The sequence below is a fragment of the Pelophylax lessonae genome, assembly GCF_965119305.1.
Source record: "Pelophylax lessonae genome assembly, chromosome: 1".
Taxonomy (NCBI): Eukaryota; Metazoa; Chordata; class Amphibia; order Anura; family Ranidae; genus Pelophylax; species Pelophylax lessonae.
Window position 1 is genome coordinate 226,063,616 of NC_138768.1, and position 22,263 is coordinate 226,085,878.

Here is a 22,263-nt window from a genome sequence, read left to right on the forward strand (position 1 = left end):
TGTAATAACATAGAATGACACAGAGAAAAAGTATTGAACACACTAACTGAAATTTGTATATAACTTTGTACAAAATCCTTTATTGGCAATGGCTTCAAGACGCCTCCTGTATGGAGAAACAAACTAGTTGCATGCATTGCTCAGGTGTGATTTTGGCCCATTCTTCCACACAACAGTCTTCAAATCTTACAGAACTAGCCGGCCGCGCTGTAGCCCTCATTCGGCTGAAGCACAAATTTTTAGCAAGGGTTGCTTTCTAATTACTGATAGATTTCAGCTTGTTTCTTGGCTTTCCGTGCCTTTTTTCACCTCCCCTTTCTTTATGTGTTCAATACTTTTTCACTCTGTCATTTTATTTTATTACACATAACTTAATTTCTGAACTTATTTGTTTTGGTTTCCTTGTATGTATGGATTGCATGGCTTCTTACTGACATGTGGTCAACATTTTATTTCAATAGCACCTTTAGAAATATATTTACCTAGAAAAATGGTGACATGTTCAATACTTATTTTACCTGCTGTATATATTCATGTAATTCATGAGTACACCCCCCCACATGTTTTAATATAGTTTATTATATCTTTTCATGTGACAACACTGCAGAAATGACACTTTGCTACAATGTAAAGTAGTGAGTGTACAGCTTGTATAACAGTGTAAATTTGCTGTCCCCTCAAAATAACTTCACACACAGCCATTAACTTCCTCCCATCCGCGCTATAGCCGAAGTACGGCTGCAGCGCGGACTCACATTTTCGGGAGGCCGTCTTTAAACGGCCTCCCAGACACAGCATCGCGCATCGGGGAAAATCTGTGTCGGCCGTGTCCCTTGGACACAGCCAATCACAGATCGTGGTGAATGGCCAATCACAGCGGCCATTCACCATGTGATCGGACCGTCCAATGAGAGATGATCTCATATGTAAACATATGAGATCATCGCCAGCGCTCCTTCCTCACACAGAGACTGCATGTGAGGAAGGAGGAGAGCCGATCAGCCGCCGGGGACACAGAAGAATGTAATCGGGGCACTGATCACCAGTGCCCTGATTACACAAGGTACATTAAACACACTAACTGCCCACCATCAGTGCCCACAGTGCCCACAATCAGTGCCCATAGTGCTGCTAGTCAGTGCCCATCAGTGCCTGCTCATCTAGGCACTGATGAGCACTGACTGGCAGCACTATGGGCACTGATGGTGCTGCCCATCAGTGCAAATCAGTGCCACCCGTCAGTGTCAATCAGTGCCACCCGCCAGTGCCCATCAGTGCCGTCCATCAGTGCCGCCCGTCAGTGGCCAGCAGTGCCGCCTCTCAGTGCCCAGCAGTGCCACCTCTCAGTGCCCAGCAGTGCCACCTCTCAGTGCCCAGCAGTGCCGCCTATCAGTGCTCATCAGTGCGGCATATTAGTACCTCCTCATCAGTGCCACCTCATCAGTGCCCATAAGTGCCACCTCCTCAGTGCCCATAAGTGCCACCTCATCAGTGCCCATCAGTGCCGCCTCATCAGCGCACATCAGTGAAGGAGAAAAATTTATTTATTTTCAAAATTTACTCGCAGAAAATAAGAAACTTTTTTTTTCTTCAAAATTTTCTGTCTTTTTTTCTTTTTTTTTGTAAAAAATAAAAAACCCAGAGATGATTAAATACCACCAAAAGAAAGCTCTATTTGTGTGAAAAAAATGATAAAATTTCATATGGGTACAGTGTAGCATGACCGCGCAATTATCATTCAAAGTGTGAGAGCACTGAAAGGTAAAAATTGGTCTGGATGGGAAGGGGGTTTAAGTGCACAGAAGGCAAGTGGTTAATGTCTAAACCGCTGGCAACAAAAGTGAGTACGCCCCTAAGTTTTATAATGTCCAAATTGGGCCCAAAGTTTCATTATTTTGTGTGGCCACCATTATTTTTCAGCACTGCCTTAACCCTCTTGGGCATGGAGTTCACCAGAGCTTCACAGGTTGCCACTGGAGTCCTCTTCCACTCCTCCATTACGACATCACGGAGCTGGTGGATATTAGAGACTTTGCGCTCCTCCACCTTCTCTTTGAGGATGCCCCACAGATGCTCAATAGGGTTTACGACTGGAGACATGCTTGGCCAGTCAATCACCCTTATCCTCAGCTTCTTTAGCAAGTCAGTGCTTGTCTTAGAGGTGTGTTTGGGGTCGTTACCATGTTGAAATACTGCCTTGCGGCCCAGACTCCGAAGGGACGGTATCATGCTCTGCTTCAGTATGTCACAGTCATGTTGGCATTCACGGTTCCCTCAATGAACTGTAGCTCCCCAGTGCCGGCAGCCCCAGACCATGACACTCTCACCACCATGCTTGACTTTGTACTCCTCACCTGGTTGGAGCCACACACGCTTGACACCTTCTGAACCAAATACGTTTATCTTGGTCTAATCAGACCACAGGAAATGGTTCCAGTAATCCATGTCCTTAGTCTGTTTGTCTTCAGCAAACTTTTTGCGGGTTTTCTTGTGCATCATCTTTAGAAGAGGCTTCCTTCTGGGACGACAGCCATGCAGACCAATTTGATGCAGTGTGCGATGTATGGTCTGAGCACTTACAGGCTGACCCCCACCCCTTCAACCTCTGCAGCAATGCTGGCAGCACTCATATGTCTATTTCCCAAAGACAACCTCTGGATATGACGCTGAGCACGTGCACTCAACTTCTTTGGTTGACCATGGAGCGGCCTGTTCTGAGTGGAACCTGTCCTGTTAAACCGCTGTATTGTCCTGGCCACCGTGCTGCAGCTCAGTTTCCAGGTCTTGACAATCTTCTTATAGCCTAGGCCATCTTTACGTAGAGCAACAATTCTTTTTTTCAGATCCTCAGAGAGTTCTTTGCCATGAGGTGTCATGTTGAACTTCCAGTGACCAGTTTGAGAGTGAGAGGGATAACACCAAATTTAACACACCTGCTCCCCTTTCACACCTGAGACCTTGTAACCCTAATTAGTCACATGACACTGGGGAGGGAAATGGCTAATTGGGCCCAATTTGGACATTTTAACTTAGGGGTGTACTCCCTTTTGTTGCCAGCAGTTTAGACATTAATGGCTGTGTTGACTTATTTTGAGTGGACAGCAAATTTACACTGTTATACAAGCTGTACACTCACTACTTTACATTGTAGCAAAGTCTAATTTCTTCAGTGTTATCACATGAAAAGATATAATAATAAAATATTTACAAAAATGTCAGGGGTGTACTTACTTTTGTGAGATACTGTGTGTGTGTACAGTGGGGATTGAAAGTTTGGGCACCCCAGGTAAAAAATTGTATTAATGTGCATAAAGAAGCCAAGGAAAAATGGAAAAATCTCCAAAAGGCATCAAATTACAGATTAGACATTCTTATAATATGTCAACAAAAGTTAGATTTTATTTCCATCATTGACACTTACAAAATTACAGAAAACAAAAAAATGGTGTCTGCAAAAGTTTGGGCACCCTGCAGAATTTATAGCCTGCACTGCCCCCTTTGCAAGGCTGAGACCTGCCAGTGTCATGGATTGTTCTCAATCATCGTCTGGGAAGACCAGGTGATGTCAATCTCAAACGTTTTAAATGCCCAGACTCATCTGACCTTGCCCCAACAATCAGCATCATGGGATCTTCTAAGCAGTTGCCTAGAAAAATGAAAATAGTTGACGCTCACAAAGCTGGAGAAGGCTATAAGAAGATAGCAAAGCGTTTTCAGATGTCAATATCCTCTGTTCAGAATGTAATTAAGAAATGGCTGTCATCAGGAACAGTGGAAGTTAAAGCAAGATCTGGAAGACCAAGAAAAATATCAGAATGAGCAAAGGTACGTTTGGAGAAGAAGGGGCACAGAATTTAATGAAAAGAACCTCTGTCCAACTGTTAAGCATGGGGGTGGATCAATCATGCTTTGGGGTTGTATTGCAGCCAGTGGCACAGGGAACATCTCACGAGTAGAAGGAAAAATGGATTCAATAAAATTTCAGCAAATTTTGGATGGTAACTTGATGCCATCTGTGAAAAAGCTAAAGTTAAAGAGAGGATGGCTACTACAAATGGATAATGATCTTAAACACACCTCGAAATCCACGGGGGGATTACATCAAGAGGCGTAAACTGAAGGTTTTGCCATGGCCTTCACAATCTCCTGACCTCAACATAATTGAAAATCTATGGATAGACCTTAAAAGAGCAGTGCGTGACAGACAGCCCAGAAATCTCAAAGAACTGAAAGACTTTTGTAAGGAAGAATGGGCAAAGATATATCAAACAAGAATTGAAAGACTCTTGGCTGGCTACAAAAAGCGTTTACAAGCTGTGATACTTGCCAAAGGGGGTAGTACAAGATATTAACTCTGCAGGGTGCCCAAACTTTTGCAGACGCCATTTTTTTTGTTTTCTGTTATTGTGAAAGTGTAAATGATGGAAATAAAATCTAACTTTTGTTGACATATTATAAGAATGTCTAATCTGTAATTTGATGCCTTTTGGAGATTTTTCCATCTTTCCTTGGCTTCTTTATGCACATTAATACAAATTTTTTACCTGGGGTGCCCAAACTTTCGATCCCCACTGTATATATGTATGTGTGTGTGTGTGTGTGTGTGTGTGTGTATATACAGTGGGTACGGAAAGTATTCAGGCCCCCTTAAATTTTTCACTCTTTGTTATATTGCAGCCATTTGCTAAAATCATTTAAGTTCATTCTTCTTCCTCATGAATGTACACATAGCACCCCATACTGACAGAAAAACACAGAATTGTTGACATTGTTGCAGATTTATTAAAAAAGAAAAACTGAAATATCACATGGTCCTAAGTATTCAGACCCTTTGCTGTGACACTCATATATTTAACTTCCATTTCTTCTGATCATCCTTGAGATGGTTCTACACCTTCATTTGAGTCCAGCTGTGTTTGATTATACTGATTGGACTTGATTAGGAAAGCCACACACCTGTCTATATAAGACCTTCCAGATCACAATGCATGTCAGAGCAAATGAGAATCATGAGGTCAAAGGATCTGCCTGAAGAGCTCAGAGACAGAATTGTGGCAAGGCACAGATCTGGCCAAGGTTACAAAAAGATTTCTGCTGCACTTAAGGTTCCTAAGAGCACAGTGGCCTCCATAATCCTCAAATGGAAGACGTTTGGGACGACCAGAACCCTTCCTAGAGCTGGCCGTCCGGCCAAACTGAGCTATCGGGGGAGAAGAGCCTTGGTGAGAGAGGTAAAGAAGAACCCAAAGATCACTGTGGCTGAGCTCCAGAGATGCAGTCAGGAGATGGGAGAAAGTTGTAGAAAGTCAACCATCACTGCAGCCCTCCACCAGTCGGGGCTTTATGGCAGAGTGGCCCGACGGAAGCCTCTCCTCAGTGTAAGACACATGAAAGCCTGCATGGAGTTTGCTAAAAAACACCTGAAGGACTCCAAGATGGTAAGAAATAAGATTCTCTGGTCTGATGAGACCAAAATAGAACTTTTTGGCCTTAATTCTAAGCGGTATGTGTGGAGAAAACCAGGCACTGCTTATCACCTGTCCAATACAGTCCCAACAGTGAAGCATGGTGGTGGCAGCATCATGCTGTGGGGGTGTTTTTCAGCTGCAGGGACAGGACGACTGGTTGCAATCGAGGGAAAGATGAATGCGGCCAAGTACAGGGATATCCTGGACAAAAACCTTCTCCAGAGTGCTCTGGACCTCAGACTGGGCCGAAGGTTTACCTTCCAACAAGACAATGACCCTAAGCACACAGCTAAAATAACGAAGGAGTGGCTTCACAACAACTCCGTGACTGTTCTTGAATGGCCCAGCCAGAGCCCTGACTTAAACCCAATTGAGCATCTCTGGAGAGACCTAAAAATGGCTGTCCACCAACGTTTACCATCCAACCTGACAGAACTGGAGAAGATCTGCAAGACGAATGGCAGAGGATCCCCAAATCCAGGTGTGAAAGACTTGTTGCATCTTTCCCAAAAAGACTCCTGGCTGTATTAGATCAAAAGGGGGGCTTCTACTAAATACTTAACAAAGGGTCTGAATACTTAGGACCATGGGATATTTCAGTTTTTCTTTTTTAATAAATCTGCAACAATGTCAACAATTCTGTGTTTTTCTGTCAGTATGGGGTGCTATGTGTACATTCATGAGGAAGAAGAATGAACTTAAATGATTTTAGCAAATGGCTGCAATATAACAAAGAGTGAAAAATGTAAGGGGGTCTGAATACTTTCCGTACCCACTGTGTGTATATATATATATATATATATATATAGTTCAGCCAACATTGTTCTTTGTTCTGGTGCATACAGTCAGCATTAGGAAGTTATAATATGAAGCAAAAAAATGTGCCTATTTTAATGGAGCACAGTGTACTATATAACTCAATAAGACAGCTACCATATTAAATACATTTCTGTGCAAAAAAAAAAAAAACATTTCTCTTACGTCCTCCGACAGTCGCCGCCTCTTCATATTCGTCACATTTTGCCGGCGCCCGCTCCGGCCGCATGGTTTACATGCATGGCGGCCATTTTCTTGTAGCCTCCATAGGCTTACATAGAGCGCCCTGGCAGCATCACTTCCTCTTTCCAGGAACACCGATCGAGGCAGCAGCAGCAGCGAGGGTCTCCCCAGGTTTTATCCTTCTGTTCTTGCTATCCATTGCCTGTGTTCAGTTTGCATATTCCCTGTGGGGGTCTCATTGTGCCTGAGTGTGGTGCGGTGGGCTGCGCTTGCCGCGCTTGCTAAAAAGGGGCAGTTAACCCTTGGTTGTCTGGCATTACAGGGGCAATGGATTCTCAGGAGGGCAAATTTCCTACAGTATTGGTGGAAAGCCAGGGGACCGCTGTTTCCCCCCCAGGGGGGGATTTAGCCACTATTGTGGCTGGCCTTGCTGCCCAGGTGCAAATGCTGGTGGCTGCTCAATCTACTAAACGGCCCAGAGTTGCTCTGTCCTCTGATTCTGAGGGTGAAGGTGATGGGGCTGTTCTGGCAGGGACCTCTTTATCGGGGTCCCGCTCCTCTCTTGATCTAGTGGGGTCTGAGGTGGAGGCTGAAGTTGAGGGGGTCGATAATTCTCCCCCTGGCTCGCCTGAAGAGCTTGCAATCATGGATGAGTTGATTGCTTCCATTAAGCAGACGCTGCGTTTGCAGGACGAAGTGTGTCCCCCCGCTGCCTTGGCGGCTTATGGGACGCAGAGGAAACGCAGGACGCCGCAGGTTTTTCCCTGCAATGCTGATTTTCAGCGCGCTGTTAAGGATCAATGGCGCGATCTGCGCAAGCCTTTTGCGGTACCAAGTAAATTCAAGCTGCGTTATCCTTTCTCGCCTGCCACTGATGAACGGTGGTGTGTGCCTCCGCCAGTGGATCATGCAATTGCGGTTTTGAACAAAGCCACTGCGATTCCTGCAGAGGGTTCCCCTGTTTTCCGTGATGCCACGGATAGGAGACTGGAGTCTCTTGCCCGTCATACTTATTCTGTTACGGGTTCTATGCTTAAGGCTCTGTTTGCTTCTCTCATGGCGGCCCAGGCGATCGCAAGTTGGACGCAGATGCTTAGGCGCGTCCTAGTGGCCGATTCGGCCTCGGCGGCGACCCTGGATATGGTGGATCAGATCCACCAGGGTGTCATGTATCTGTGTGATGCGGACCTGGACCTGATTCCGTTGGCTGCACGTGTGCACAGCGTGGCGGTGTTGTCTCGCCACCTGGTTTGGTTGAAATGTTGGTCGGTGGACCAATCTTCACGTAAGACCTTAGCCAATCTGCCTTATGATGGGTCTCGCCTTTTTGGGGAGTCCCTGGATGTGTTGATTAAGGGGATCACCGGGGGTAAGAGCACTCTCTTGCCCCATTTCCCCAAGGCTAAGGGGGCTTCTGGGAAGAAGCATGCAAATTTTCGGCCCCCTCAGGGGTCCTTTCGTGCCTTTCGGCCGCACTACAAGGGCAAACCGTTCAAAGGCCAAGGCTCTCAGAAGAAGCCCTGGTCTGGGAAACAGGAGTCCGGCCAATCCGGACCTGCAGCCCATAACAGTTCGGCCTGAAGGGGCGCCCTCACCCAGTTTTGGGGTGGGGGGACGCTTGCTCGGTTTTCTTCAGCCCTGGTTGGCCCGTGTGCGGGACAGATGGGTTATGGAAATCGTTCGATCTGGTTACAAGATCGAGTTTCTCTCTCGGCCGGAGAGCAGATTTTTTCCCTCAAATCTTCAACTGTCTCCAGAGCGCCTGTGGGATCTGCACCTGGCGGTGCGGGACCTGAGGGCTCAGGGAGTGGTGGTTCCGGTGCCTCATCGGGACAGATTTCGGGGGTTTTATTCCAATCTGTTCACCGTGCCCAGGAAGGAGGGCAAGGTTCGTCCGATTCTGGACTTGAAGGCTCTGAACCGCTCTGTGCGGGTTCGCAAGTTCCGCATGGAATCCCTGCGGTCGGTGGTGGCTGCCCTGGTTCCGGGGGAATTCATGGCCTCCATCGATTTGAAGGATGCGTACCTTCACATCCCCATATTCGAGGGTCATCAGAGGTACCTTCGATTTGCCATTGTGGAGGATCACTACCAGTTCGTGGCGTTGCCCTTTGGTCTCGCCTCGGCTCCGCGGGTCTTCACCAAGGTGCTTGCACCGGTTCTGGCATTATTGAGGGCCCAGGGCATTTCTGTCCTGGGGTATCTGGACGACATTCTGGTTCGGTCTGCGACCAGACAGGGTCTGGAGGAGGACCTGTCTGTCACAATGCAAACTCTGCAGGAGTTTGGTTGGACGATAAATGTTCCAAAGTCGACACTGAGTCCGTCGGTTCGTCTCCCCTATCTGGGAATGATACTGGACTCGGTGCAGGCGAAGGTCTTCCTGCCGGAAGACAAACTCAGGACTCTTCAGGAGGAAGTCAGGTTCCTCAGGGACGTTCCGAACTCGTCTCTGCGGACGTGTATGAGATGTCTGGGATTGATGGTCTCGGCCTTCGAGGCGATTCCTTTCGCACAGTTTCACACGCGGGGTCTCCAAGCGGAGATCCTGTCCAAGTGGGACGGGCGACCTCAATCTCTGGATCTTCAGATCTCGTTGAGTCATCGCACCAGGGAAAACCTTCTGTGGTGGCTCCAGTCCCCGTTGGTGTCCGGGGGCAAGTCGTTTCGTCCGATCTCGTGGACGGTAATCACCACGGATGCCAGCCTGTCGGGCTGGGGTGGAGTTCTGGGCGTTCTGTCCGCCCAGGGGACTTGGTCGGAGGGGGAGTCTTCCCTTCCGATCAACATTCTGGAATTGCGTGCGATAAGGCTCTGTCTTCATCGCTGGACGGACCGCCTGCAGGGTTGCCCGGTTCGGGTGCAGACGGACAATGCCACGGCGGTGGCCTACATCAACCACCAAGGGGGCACCAGGAGTGCCCGAGCGGCTCGAGAAGTGGCCGACATTCTGTCTTGGGCCGAGACTCATGTCCCGGCGATAACGGCGGTTCACATTCCGGGAGTGGAGAACTGGCAGGCGGACTATCTGAGTCGCCAGACCCTGGATCAGGGGGAATGGTCTCTCCATCCGGCTGTCTTCCGGACGTTGTGCGCGAGGTGGGGTATTCCAGATGTGGACCTGTTTGCGTCTCGCCTCAACAACAAGGTGAAGAGGTTCGTGGCAAGGACGCGCGACCCTCGGGCAGACGCGTCGGACGCGTTAGTGGCCCCGTGGCATCAGTACAGGCTGATGTACGCGTTTCCACCGATTCAGTTGCTGTCCAGGTTCCTTCGCAGGTTACACTCGGAACGCAGCACGGTGATTCTTGTGGCACCGGACTGGCCTCGCCGGTCCTGGTACGCAGACCTCGTGAATCTGGCGGTCGACGCCCCTTGGCGTCTGCCTCTTCGAGACGATCTACTGTCTCAAGGACCGATTTACCATCCTGCTTTACAGTCGCTGGCTTTGACGGCCTGGCTGTTGAGACCGAGGTCCTGAAGGAGAAGGGTCTCTCTCCAGAGGTCGTTCATACTTTGATCAACGCGAGGAAGTCTTCCTCGGGGAAGGTTTATTACCGTACTTGGAAGGCCTATTTTGCCTGGTGTGAGTCCAGGGGGTTTTCACCCCGCACGTACTCGGTTTCCCGTGTGCTGTCTTTCCTTCAGACGGGTGTCGACCAGCGTTTGGCGCTGGCTACGATAAAGGGTCAGGTGTCTGCGCTGGCCGTTCTGTTTCAACGTCCCGTGGCTTCCAACTCCTTGGTTGGCACTTTTATTCAGGGTGTGCGGCATCTGGTTCCTCCTAGGAGGGATCCTTTGCCCCCTTGGGACTTGAATCTCGTTCTATCTGTGTTACAACGTGCTCCTTTTGAACAGATCAGGGAGATCTCGTTGTCTATGTTGTCCAAAAAGGTCGCCTTTTTGGTGGCGATCACTTCGGCTCGCAGAGTGTCGGAACTGGCGGCTTTGTCCTGCAAGTCTCCGTACCTGGTTGTTCATTTGGATAAGGTGGTCTTGCGACCTAATCCTTCTTTTCTGCCGAAACGAGTTTCGGAATTCCATCTTAATGAGGATATTGTCTTGCCTTCGTTGTGCACGAAGCCTAAACATCCAAAGGAGGTGAGATTGCACTCTCTGGATGTTGTTCGGGCGATAAGGGTTTACCTTAAATCGACTGAGTCTTTTCGTAAGACGGACTCCTTGTTTGTTCTTCCGGAGGGTCCTCGGATGGGCATGGCGGCTTCGGCCTCTACCATCGCCAAATGGATCAGGCAGACCATTGAACAGGCCTATGCTTTGCAAGGGAAGGTTCCCCCTGTGCCTGTGAAGGCGCACTCTACTAGATCTCTGAGTACGTCTTGGGCCTGTCGTCATGGGGCTTCTGTAGCCCAGGTGTGTAAGGCGGCGACTTGGTCGACCGTGCACACTTTCACGAAATTCTACAAAGTAGATGTTCAGGCATCGGCGGATGCTTCCTTTGGCCGCAAGGTTCTTAGTGCGGCTGTTCCCTAGGGTCCCTTGTTGGGGACTCCTGGCTGTTGGGATGTCTTTTGTATCCCCTGGGTTTTTTGTCTTTTCCTGGGTTGTTGCTCCTGTTGAGCACTTATTTTTGCTGTTGCCCAGCTGGTTTCCTTCCTTTGGTAAGGTTCCTTTCTTTGATGTGGAGACTGCGTTGCCTTTCGGCGCGGATGCGTTTCCCACCCCTCATGTTTGCACTGCTTTGGGACGTCCCCATATGTGACGAATATGAAGAGGCGGCGACTGTCGGAGGACGTAAGAGAAAACGGAATTTTTGTAAAATCTTACCTGTAAAATTCCTTTCTCTGAGTCCTCCGACAGTCGCCGCCCCCGCCCCTCTTTTGGGGATTGAATGTATACTCTACTGCTATTCCACTAAAACTGAGATATGGTTGCAGGAAGTAGGAGGGTATTGACTGAGGGGACCACCCCTTGAGGGTGGGATATGTTAAAGCTTTATTGTTAACATATTCTGTTGCCTAGCTACTCCTTCGGAGCAAAGTCTAATACCCCATATGTGACGAATATGAAGAGGCGGCGACTGTCGGAGGACTCAGAGAAAGGAATTTTACAGGTAAGATTTTACAAAAATTCCGTTTTTCAAAGAGTATTTTTTGCTAGGTAATTTTTAAAGTGATCCCAAGATCTGTTTTTTTTTTATCTGAAAATGTATTTCATTATTTGTGTTTATTTCTTAGGTTGGATAATTTAATATTTCACCCAGAAAAAGTGGAAGTACTTGGGGTTTTGGATTGGGAATTGTCCACACTAGGGGATCCTTTGTCAGACATAGCTTATAACTGTATGGTTCATTATCTTCCACCCAATCTACCTATTCAGAAAGGTATGGAATGGTTTCTTATGCAGAGTTTGAATGTTGTTGTAAAGGCTGTCATGTTTGTGTCTTTCAAGCAAAGCAGGTAATCTGCACCCAGATGGACCACACATAGGTGTTATGCTCATCTCTGGATGCTTTATTTTGCTGTAAAGCTCAGGAAGTTTTCAGCCAAGCAGAAGAAAGCTTTGTAAACATAATGTGCCCTGAGTTGGGCAGTCTAAAGCAGAGCTTCACTCACTCAAACAACATTGACTATTTGTAATCTTAATTCTGCTAGCATTAGTAAATGCAGTAGATAGGAAAGTATATCATATTCACTTGTTCTAAGCTTTTTATGGCAATGACGTCATAAATCCCAGGAGTCTTCAGGAGGAAAGGAGGGGTTTTCTCAGCTAAGGACATATTCTTGCCTGCATGCCTAAGCTAGGGGCAGATGGATTCCTGGAAGTAAATGCTACATAAATCATCTTCCCTTACTCAAGATGGCCACGACCAGAAATGCTAGGGAATGTTTTTCAATTTTAGTAAATTCTTTAAGTTTGCTCACTGCAAAAACAAAAAAGCATACTTTTTACATATGCAGCAAAATAGCTTAGTAGACTGGGTCACATAAACAGAAATGAAGAAGTGAGTCCATGTTCTGAGTTTCTTATATTTTTATTGCCTTATTTTAAATGCTTTTTTATTTAATGATCCTGTTTCGTGTACACATGTTATGCTGGTGTGTGGCCTTTAGTAGCATTGGTATCCTAGCTGAAAGACTGGTTTGAATATTGTTTACAGGAAAATTCACCTGTACTGACAGAGATGCATTAATCAGAGCTGTAAAGCTCATATTTCAGATGTTGGTTGTTGGTGTGTAGCTGTGCACCAGGGGATGAATAGGTGCACTTGCGCATAATAAACTTTGCTGTTCATTGCAGTGTTGCACTTGTTTCAGAAATCGGAAGCAGTAAATAATTCATATGACAGCATAAGTAATCATTACTAATTAGGATCACAGTAAACAAACTGTCAGCTTTTGGTTACTTAAAGTTATTCCAACATTTCTTAATTCTGATATGTGTCTGTTGTACTATGTAGTTGTATTAAAAGTATCCTTATCTTTTTACATTGCTTCCTTTGCATGAGATACCTGCTGATTCTGCCAGTCCTTCTGCTTTCCTATTTCAAACTGACTACACCAAGGCATGGAAGCACATTTCATCCCAGCGTGATCAGTTTTCTTCTTTGCATTCTACTTGGGAGCACAGCCTGCCTGTACTCCAGTGATTAGACTTCAGCTGACACCCCCCCCCCCTTCCATGGCTCCTTACTATGAAGATTAGTGTAGTGTTGTTTCTGTGCCTTTTGCTGGCTCACGCCCTGCCTAGCTCTTCACTTGAAAGATCCCTGTACTGTTGTATGTAGCTAAGAACCGAGGATTATTAAAAAAAATATTTTGAATATATACAATATATGTATGTGTGTGTGTGTATACATATTTGTGCATGTGTACATATTTGTGTGTATGTGTAAATAAATATATATACAGTGTATGTGTGTGTGTGTGTGTGTGTGTGTGTGTGTGTGTGTATGTGTGTATATATATATATATATATATATATATATATATATATATATATATATATATATATATACACCGTGTATATATTTAGTATGAACATGAATGTTGTGCCTTGTATTTTGTTTTTCTATTTTAAACTGAATGGGTTGTTTTACAAGGTAAGGGTTCACGTATTCACGTACGTTTTAAATGTTAAATTATTGTGGAGGTATATGAAAATGTTGTTTTACATTTTTTTTTTTTTTAGGACTACAAAATTATAACTTGTCAGAACTGGGCATTCCCACTGCAGAGGAATACTTTGAGGAGTACTGTAAAAATATGGCCATTCCGAAGGTGGAGAACTGGAATTTCTATATGGCATTTTCATTTTTCAGAATAGCAGCAATTTTGCAAGGTGTATACAAGCGTTCCTTGACAGGTACAGAAAACAAACTCGTTCTGCTTTACAGTGCTTTGTTTTATTTTGTAAATTTTGTAATTATTTTAAAAACTCCAAGAAAAAAATATGTTTCTCTCCTCCCCTTCCAGGACGGCCCAACAGTGAGAGATGATCGGCTCCTCCCTACAGTAAACACAATCAATTAAGAATACAGTAAAACCTTGGTTTGAGAGTAACTTGGTTTAAGAGCGCTTTGCAAGACAAGCAAAATTTTCAAATAAATTTTGACTTGGTTTACAAGCGATGTCTTGATATACAAGTAGCCTCAAGTCACAGCTGAGTAGAAAAGAGAAGAGAGGCGCCTCTAAGTGTAGCAATATGGTTAAATTTAATGAAGGTACAAACTTTAGCAACTCAGATGGTTGATGATTGGAACAGGCACATCTAAGGATGCAGGCATCCAGGCTAAAGCTGTCCACATAGACCATCCTCCGCACCACCATCTACGTCATCCCTTCCATGCTGCCCCTCGCTATCAGATCGCTTTACTGCAGGGTGGTTTTCCCGGTAAGGATTACAGACTGGCAGCCGGCGGTGCAGAAGATAGTCTATGTGGTCAGCTTTACCCCGGATGCCTGTTTTATTCATCAACCATGTGAGTTGCTAAATGTTGTACCTTCATTAAATGGAACCATATTGCTACACTCAGAGGCGCCACTCTTCTCTTTCATACTCTGTAGCTCCTGCTGGATTTTGCTTCTAAATAAAATGTGGAAGCGGCTATTTGTGGATGGACATTTTATGGTTATATAACCTATCGCAATGCTATAATCTTTTTATATGGACTATAAACTGAAGGACTTATGAATAAATGGTTGTGGAACGAATCATCTGAGTTTCCATGATTTCTTATGGGGAAATTTGCTTTGATATAAGAGTGCTTTGGATTACAAGCATGCTTCCGGAACGAATTATGCTCGCAATCCAAGGTTTTACTGTAGTTAAAAGGCCCCATCTTTCCCTCTGGCCCTCAGTTTAGATTGTGTTTCTTCCTACAAAGAGAAACGTTGATTAAGATCTTACCTGCAGACTCCTAGAGTTGAAAGGTACCCTCTGAGCCAGGTTTGGCAGAAGGCCACGGGTTCCCTTCGCAGAACTCTCTGGAGTAAGGGGGGGGGGGCCTTACGAGTGGAGCAGTCCCTGCACTCCCATCCCGGGAACTCACAGGTCGCCCACATAACAAGCCCTCGGTCATCTGTGATTGTGTTTCCAGGTCTTGTTTCCGGCGCCAGGAGCTCTCCTCCACGGAAGATTTGAATTTCCCGCCGGACGGGCGTTCCAAACGTTGCCTTCAAACCGGAACTTCCAGCGCAGACGTCAGACATGCGCGACATTAAGCGAAAGAAGAGAAGCATGGAGGAGACACTGGAGCCGCTCGTTAGCGGTAAAGCAGAATCCAAGACTATTGGAGCTCGGATTCTTGCTTCGGAAATGAAGTCCTCCACGACTCATCCTCCGGGGAAGGAGGAGGAGAGACAGTCCCAGGTGTCGGCAGCCAAAACCCAGGTCGGACAGGGTAAGTGCTGAACATGTATCCTTACTGACCAATGCAAAAAAGTCTGCTGGTTGCCGACATAATATGTGCCTGGAACTTGTCATTTCCCTGACCTTAGTCGATCGTACTATGTTCTCTCTATGGTCCCCATATTGGATGTTTTTTCTAGTAAGAGTGATACTTATACTGTCTTTGTATCCTGTCTTCCAGAGTCCCAGAGCAGTTCACAAGAAGCTACATCTGTCCCGGCATTACAAGGGCCTGCTGTCCATTAGAAGTGTGGTTATTGTTCAGAAAAGTTGCCTAGTTCCCACACTAGACCCTTCTGCTATAGGTGTATTCATAAACTGTCAGGAAGGGAAACTTCAGACTTCATGAAATACTTCTTTAAGAGTATGCAAGACAAAATGCTTTCTACTATGATGGCTGTTCAATCCAATCTAGGTATAGCTACTAGAGGGGAACAGGTAGACCCTTCCTTAATGGAAGGGACTTTGTGTCAAGAAAGCCCTTTGATTAGAGCAAGACCTTCAGCCACTACACCAGTTACACAAAGTCTTCCATCCACACAGGTCACAGAAGAAGATAGAATATATCCAGAAGATGACCGCTCAATTTCCCCATCTTGTTCAGAAGCTGAGGGAAATAGGGACTCCGATACCTCTGAGGAGGTAGAGTCAGCAAAAAACCTGTTTGGATTGGAGAATATGCAGGGTCTCCTTCAGGCCATATATGCTTCAGAGGAGATTCCTGATTTGCCTAAAGAAATCACAGCACAAGACAAACTCTATAAAGGGATAGAGAAAAGCCCTTCTAGAGTTTTTCATATTCACCATTCTTTGAAGAGTCTGATCCTTCAACAATGGCAATTGCCTGAAAACAGGTTAAATAAGGGGAATTCTTGGAAGAGGATTCAAACAAATTCCTTAAAAGACCAAAAATAGATGCTCCCCTAGCGCAAGTCTCCAAAAAATCAGATCTCTCCTTTTTGGATGCAGGTAGTATCAAGGATGCTATGAACCGAAAAGCAGAGACATTGCTGGGGAAAGCTTGGGATGCCAATGCAATTGCAATGGCTTCGGGTCTAACTGCCTCTTGCGTGGCAAGAAATGCTTTTTCCTGGATTGAAAAACTAAATAAAAATTTTTTACAGATAAAAACCCAGGATATCCAAGATTTCCTGTCGGTAATAACCAAGGCAGTAGCCTATCTGGCAGAAGCTGCACTAGAATCAGTAGAAGCCTCTGCTAAAACAGGGGCACTAATGAACTCAGCTAGAAGAGCCATTTGGCTTAAGGAATGGGAAGGAGACCTCGCGTCCAAAACCAAGCTTTGCGGCATTCCATGTGAAGGGTCCCTCCTGTTTGGTTCAGGGCTTGATGAAGTGCTTTCCAGATCCTCAGAAAAAGGAATTACATTTCCCACAAAGCCTAAAGAAACGAGTAAAAAGTTTTTTCGTGGCCCCCGGGATAATAAGCAGCAAAATAGGAGAAGGGAACCTACAAAGAATTGGAGCTTTAGGAGAGAAAAGTCAAAAAACAATTCTCTTTCCTCTTCCACCTCAGCCGCAAGGGACAAAAAATGACTCCAATATCAAAGTAGGGGGCAGACTGAATCAATTTCCTCCAAATTGGGAAGAAATGACAGTCTCTCTATATACCCTCAGCATCCTAAAAATAGGCTACTGACTAGAAGCTGCATTAATATCCCCTCCAATAGTAACCCTTACACATGCCCCCAAGAGAATTGCAAGGGGACAGCTCATACTGCTTCCGGAGATTCGAGAACCGGGAAAATTACTAGTAATTGGTTCAGTACCAAAGAGCCGGTGGTTCCAAGGGTTTTGTTCCCATGTATTAGTGGTACCAAAACCCTCAGGAAAATATTACCGGATAATAGTCCCGAGGAATCTAGAAAGCATCCCAGCCGCTTCATGGGCTCAACTCCTTGCAAAAGAACTACTGTTCTTCCATGTGTACTTTTGGGTAGAAAGAATACATTCTTTGGGCAGGATACCCTCACTCCACAGGTCCAGAACTCTCTGAAGTGGTGGCCCAACCAAGACAACCTAGAAAAGGAAATGGTTGGGCTGAGAGTTCTAAACCAGCAATGGCAGTACAAACCAGCCAATGCCTTCCCCCCTCTGATGCCAATCCCCAGAGTCCTCCAGAATCTGAGCAGGTTTCAGGGACTAAAACGAATCCTGTCCGCTCCCTGGTGCCCCAAAGGACCATGGTTCCTATCCCCAAAAACAATGTCCACGGCTTGCCAGTGGCATCTCCCAGTTCCCTCAGACCTTCTGTCTCAGGGACCAGTACAGTGTCAGAGACCAAGGTTCTTCCAACTGACAGCCTGGTTACTGAACGCCAATTGCTTAAAGCAAAGGGATGCTCAGAGTGGTGGATACCCTCTTACTGAGTAGAAAACCAGTCACTAGAAAAATTTACCTAAACATATGGAAAAGATTCCGTACCTGGCAGAAGCAAAAGAGCTTCGCTTCTACCTCTACTCCAATTATTCTGGAATTTTTGCAAGATGGAGTAGATAAGGGTGTGGCAGTTAACACTCTCAGGGTACAGATAGCAGCTCTTTCAGTTTTTTTAGACACCAGTCTGGCAAAGGAGCCACTGTTTAAAAGATTTTTGTTAGCTAGGAGTAGGGCTAATCCTATTACAAAAAAACAGGTTCCCTCCTTGGGACCTAAATAGGGTCTTAGAGGCGTTATCTAAAGACCCCTTTGAACCTATAAAGGAAATTTCACTAACATTTCTATCCTTAAAATAGCCTTTTTGTTAGCCATCACCACAGCCAGAAGAATAGGTGATTTACAGGCTCTTTTTATTAAAGAACCTTTTATGTTGGTCTTCCCAGATAGGATAGTCCTCAAACCAGACCCTTTATATCTACCCAAGGTCGCATCCTCTTTCCATAGAACTCAGGAGATAAATCTACCTTCCTTTTGTGACAGACCAAAAAACAATAATGAAAGGGAATTCCATTGTATTGATGTGAGAAGAGCTCTTCTCACTTATTTAGAAAGAACAAAAACCTTCAGGAGATCAAACCACCTCCTAGTCCTTCATTCTGGGCATAGGAAGGGATTGCAGGCTTCTAAGCTTTCACTAGCAAGGTGGATTAGACAAGCAATTACCACTTCTTATGAATTATCAGGTCTGCCTGCTCCAACCACAGTAAAAGCGCACTCAACAAGAGCCATTGCCACATCATGGGCCGAGAAGGCAGGAGCTTCATGGGAACAAATCTGCACTGCAGCCATCTGGTCTAGTCATGACACCTTCCTGAAGCATTACCGTATTGAAGTACTGTCTCAACAAGACCTAGCCTTTGGCCGAAAAGTCTTGCAGGCAGTGGTCCCACCCTAAGGTAGGCAAAATGGATCTCTATTATCCTCTCACTGTTTGGCCGTCCTGGAAGGGGAGGAGAGAAAACCTACCGTTAGTTCGCCGGTAACGGTCTTTTCTTCCGAGGCTTCCAGGACGGCCCGCCTACTCACCCTAGTTAAAAGGGTGTATGATGTTGTACTAAAATGTAGGTGATAAGTACCTATAAAATTGTTAGAACATTTCCCTCGAATTTGGTTGTGGAAGTTACTCTATTACAACTGAGGGCCAGAGGGAAAGGTTGGGCCTTTTAACTTTTCTTAATTGATTGTGTTTCCGGTAGGGAGGAGCCTTTCATCTCTCACTGTTGGGCCGTCCTGGAAGGCTCGGAAGAAAAGACCGTTACCGGTGAACTAACGATTGGTTTTATGAAATTTAATGGCACACAAGGAACTAAGTGTATATATAGGTGTATGCCGCCACCTGTAGCTCTCTCTCTTTGTTTTCTACAATTTGCGGTTTTACTGAGTGCTGATAGTGTAGCTAACGCTATACTTCCGGCTCTGACACTCCAGCTACATGTCCCACATAGCAGCTGTAGCGTTGTTTGCAGCTGAGCTACCTGCCCCTCTTCCCACCTTGCCCAGTCACAGAACACTTTGTATTCTTCGGTTCTGCTCACAAAAGCCAAATGTTTCTGTTAATGAGGAGGCGAGACAAGGGGCATGCAAAGGATGGTTATATCTCTTCTCTTGGAGGGCAGGAGTACAGCGAAAGCTATACTATCAGCGTTTAGTGAACCGGTAAGTTTTAACCACTTCAAGGCTAGATCGTCTCTCCTCACCTCTATGATCTAGGAGGACCGGAACATTGTCATGTCACTTCCAGTCTAGGGCAAATATAAACAATTTTTTTTTTCTTAAAAACAGATCAATGCTTTCAAGGGTAGAGGAGAGATCTGGGGTTTTATAGACCCCAGATGTCTCCATAAAGAGGACTTGTTTTTGCTTATTTTTATCATAAGGAATGTTTACATAAAAACATTTTTAAAGTGCCCCCCATCCCTCCGTGCTCGCGTGCAGAAGCAAACTCATATGTAGGTCGCAAACACATATGTAAACGGTGTTCGCACCACAGATGTGAGGCAGCGGAACAAACGTTATAGCGAGAGCAATAATTCTAGTGCTAGACCTCCTCTGTAACTCGAAACTGGTAAGTTGTAAAAAATTCTAAATGGAGATTTTTAGGAATCGTAGTTTATCGCCATTCCACGAGCGTGTGCAATCTTAAACCGTGACATGTTAAGTATCTTTTTACTCGGCGTAACATCATCTTTGATACTTATATATATTGTGGGTTTTTTTGCATTAGAATTCATTAAATTGTAATTTCTCTTTCGTTAATTGACAGACACAGCTTCTTTTCTTCTTGATCATTGGGTTATACTGCCCCCTACAGAAGTAGGACATTAGGCAGGAAAAAGCTTGACTACGCCTATGGGGCAGTCCCAGGGGGTATACTCCCACTCTCAGCTATAGGCACTCAGTTTTTTTGCCTAGTCAGGAGTAAGAATCTAGTTCCTTGCTGGGATGTCTGGTCCTAGCAATATTTATTTTTTCCTTTTCAATGGAACTTTTTCCTATCTTTGTTATTTTGTTCCTGTCAGAATTTACAATCAACTGCCCGACTTGGCGACGATTTGGATAATCTAGATCCAGAGGGTCCCCCCCTCCAGTCTGGCCAGCGAGCGCGCGCAGACCTCAGCTTCACACTAGGTTGGCCGCGACATAGCCCCACTGGACGGGGGCTGGCCTGCGAGTTAAACGTCTCGCGAGGGCGCATATGACCTGGCCTCAGCCTAAGTCGCAGCATTCCTCCTGGCCAACAGCCCCCCCATTCCAATGGAGCGGTGGTCTGTCAGGAGTGGTGCCCACCCTGTTTCTGGTATGGTAAGTAGCTGTCCCCCCCTCTACCCCTGGAGGGTTGTGGGGTGGACGTGGGGCCCTCCCTGGGATGGTCAGACCCTCGGGTTCCTCGCTTTCCCATGCAGCGTTCCCCCCCCCCCCCCTTTTTTCTTCTCGGTGGTTCTGTGCGGACTGGATACCCTCCATCTGCCCACACCCCCCCTCCCCTCCCATGGGGTGGCCATACCCTTTAGGTCGGTCTGGGGTGTCGAGCTGGCGATGGGGTTTGGAGGGGGAGCACGTCTGCGGCCACCAACTTTTGGGAGGGGGATTTACCTGGTGGGGCTCCTGCCAGGGCCCCCCTTCCTGCTGGGATCGTGGGGTCCCCGGTAGCCGCGTGTTGCCGCCATTTTCTTGTAGCCTTTTGTGCTGTCGATCGCTGGCCATGTTTGTGTAGCCTCAGCAACCATTTTCTTGTGGTTTTCTCATTGAAAATAGCGGCGGCCATGTTTGTGAAGTTATATGGGTGGTGATTCTGGCGGTGGGAGCCCCTCCTCATCCCCTAGTTCTGACTCTGGGATCTTTCTCTTTCTGATCACCGCATGGTGTGCAGTTAGCTTGGGGCGGTAAGTGCTTGATTGGTGGTTAGTCTTTTTGTGGGATTCTCTCTCTCTCTTCTATAGCAGTTGTAGTGCTCTATGCTGGGCCCTGTGGTGCCGCCAGTGCTGTGGGGATGTCCCTAGCAGTGTTATACGCTTTTTTTTGTGTGGGTCCCCCTCTTCACTAATGGAGTCCCTGGAGCACATTTCCCAACCTGATCCCCTCGCAGAGGCTGCCGGGTCCCAGCAATCCCTGACTGCACTGATGGTGGTCCTGGAGTCCTTAGTGTCCAAGGTGGATTTGGCCCTGGCAAAATGAGCTAACAAAAAGCGTCCCCCGCCTTCACCTGCTTCATCTGTCTCATCAGATTCTGGATCTGATTCGGCCCCCACGGATGCGAGTTACCCTTCTGGGTCTGCGTCCATGCACCCTGCATGCTCAGATAGTGAGGATAATTCCTCTGCTCCCCTAGCATGAAAAGATGCTGGTGGATGCGCTGATTGTGTCAGTGCGTGAAACTTTAAAATAAGGAGGATGCGGCTGATGCTGCATCGGAGGTGTCGGGCCCTTTTGGCACTCACAGGCCCTCAAATGCGGCGAGGGTGTTCCTCTTTCCCGCTTTACTTTGATAATATTGTCATTAAACAGTGGGGTTGTCCAAAATGCACTTTTGCTATGCGGTATTCTTATGAGGATTACCTGCTTAAAAAGTGGACGGTCCCATCTGTAGTGGACTAGCCGGTTTCCAGGTTAAATAAAGCCACCTTAATTCCGGTTGAGGAGTCCCCGACTTTTAAAGATCTGGCTGATAGGATTTCTGAGGCTCTGACCTGCCATATCTTCACTGTGGCTGGTTCGGCACTTAGGCCAGTATTTACTATTGCCCTGGTGTCGCAAACTCTGATCGAGTGGGCTAAACTTTTACGCCGGGAACTGGAGGGGGGGGGGGGACCGCTTCCCCCTGCCTTTGCAGTGCTGGCGGATCAATTGGTCCAGGGGCTACCGTTTGTCTGTGATGCCTCCTTGGATGCAGCTCCTTTGATTTCCAGACTGTGTTTCTCTGCAGTGGTCCTTTGGAATATTATCTGACTGAAATGCTGGTCTGCAGA

General features: G+C 46.4%; 1 protein-coding gene across 1 annotated transcript in view; it reads left to right on the forward strand.

Moving 5' to 3' along the window:
* The window catches only part of ACAD10 (acyl-CoA dehydrogenase family member 10), a 101,741-nt gene that overhangs the window by 42,458 nt on the left and 37,020 nt on the right, over nt 1–22,263 (forward strand). The window contains exons 11-12 of the mRNA XM_082259676.1: nt 11,666–11,811; nt 13,620–13,793. Coding sequence (XP_082115802.1) covers nt 11,666–11,811; nt 13,620–13,793 — 320 coding nt within the window. The remainder of the gene's footprint in view (nt 1–11,665; nt 11,812–13,619; nt 13,794–22,263) is intronic.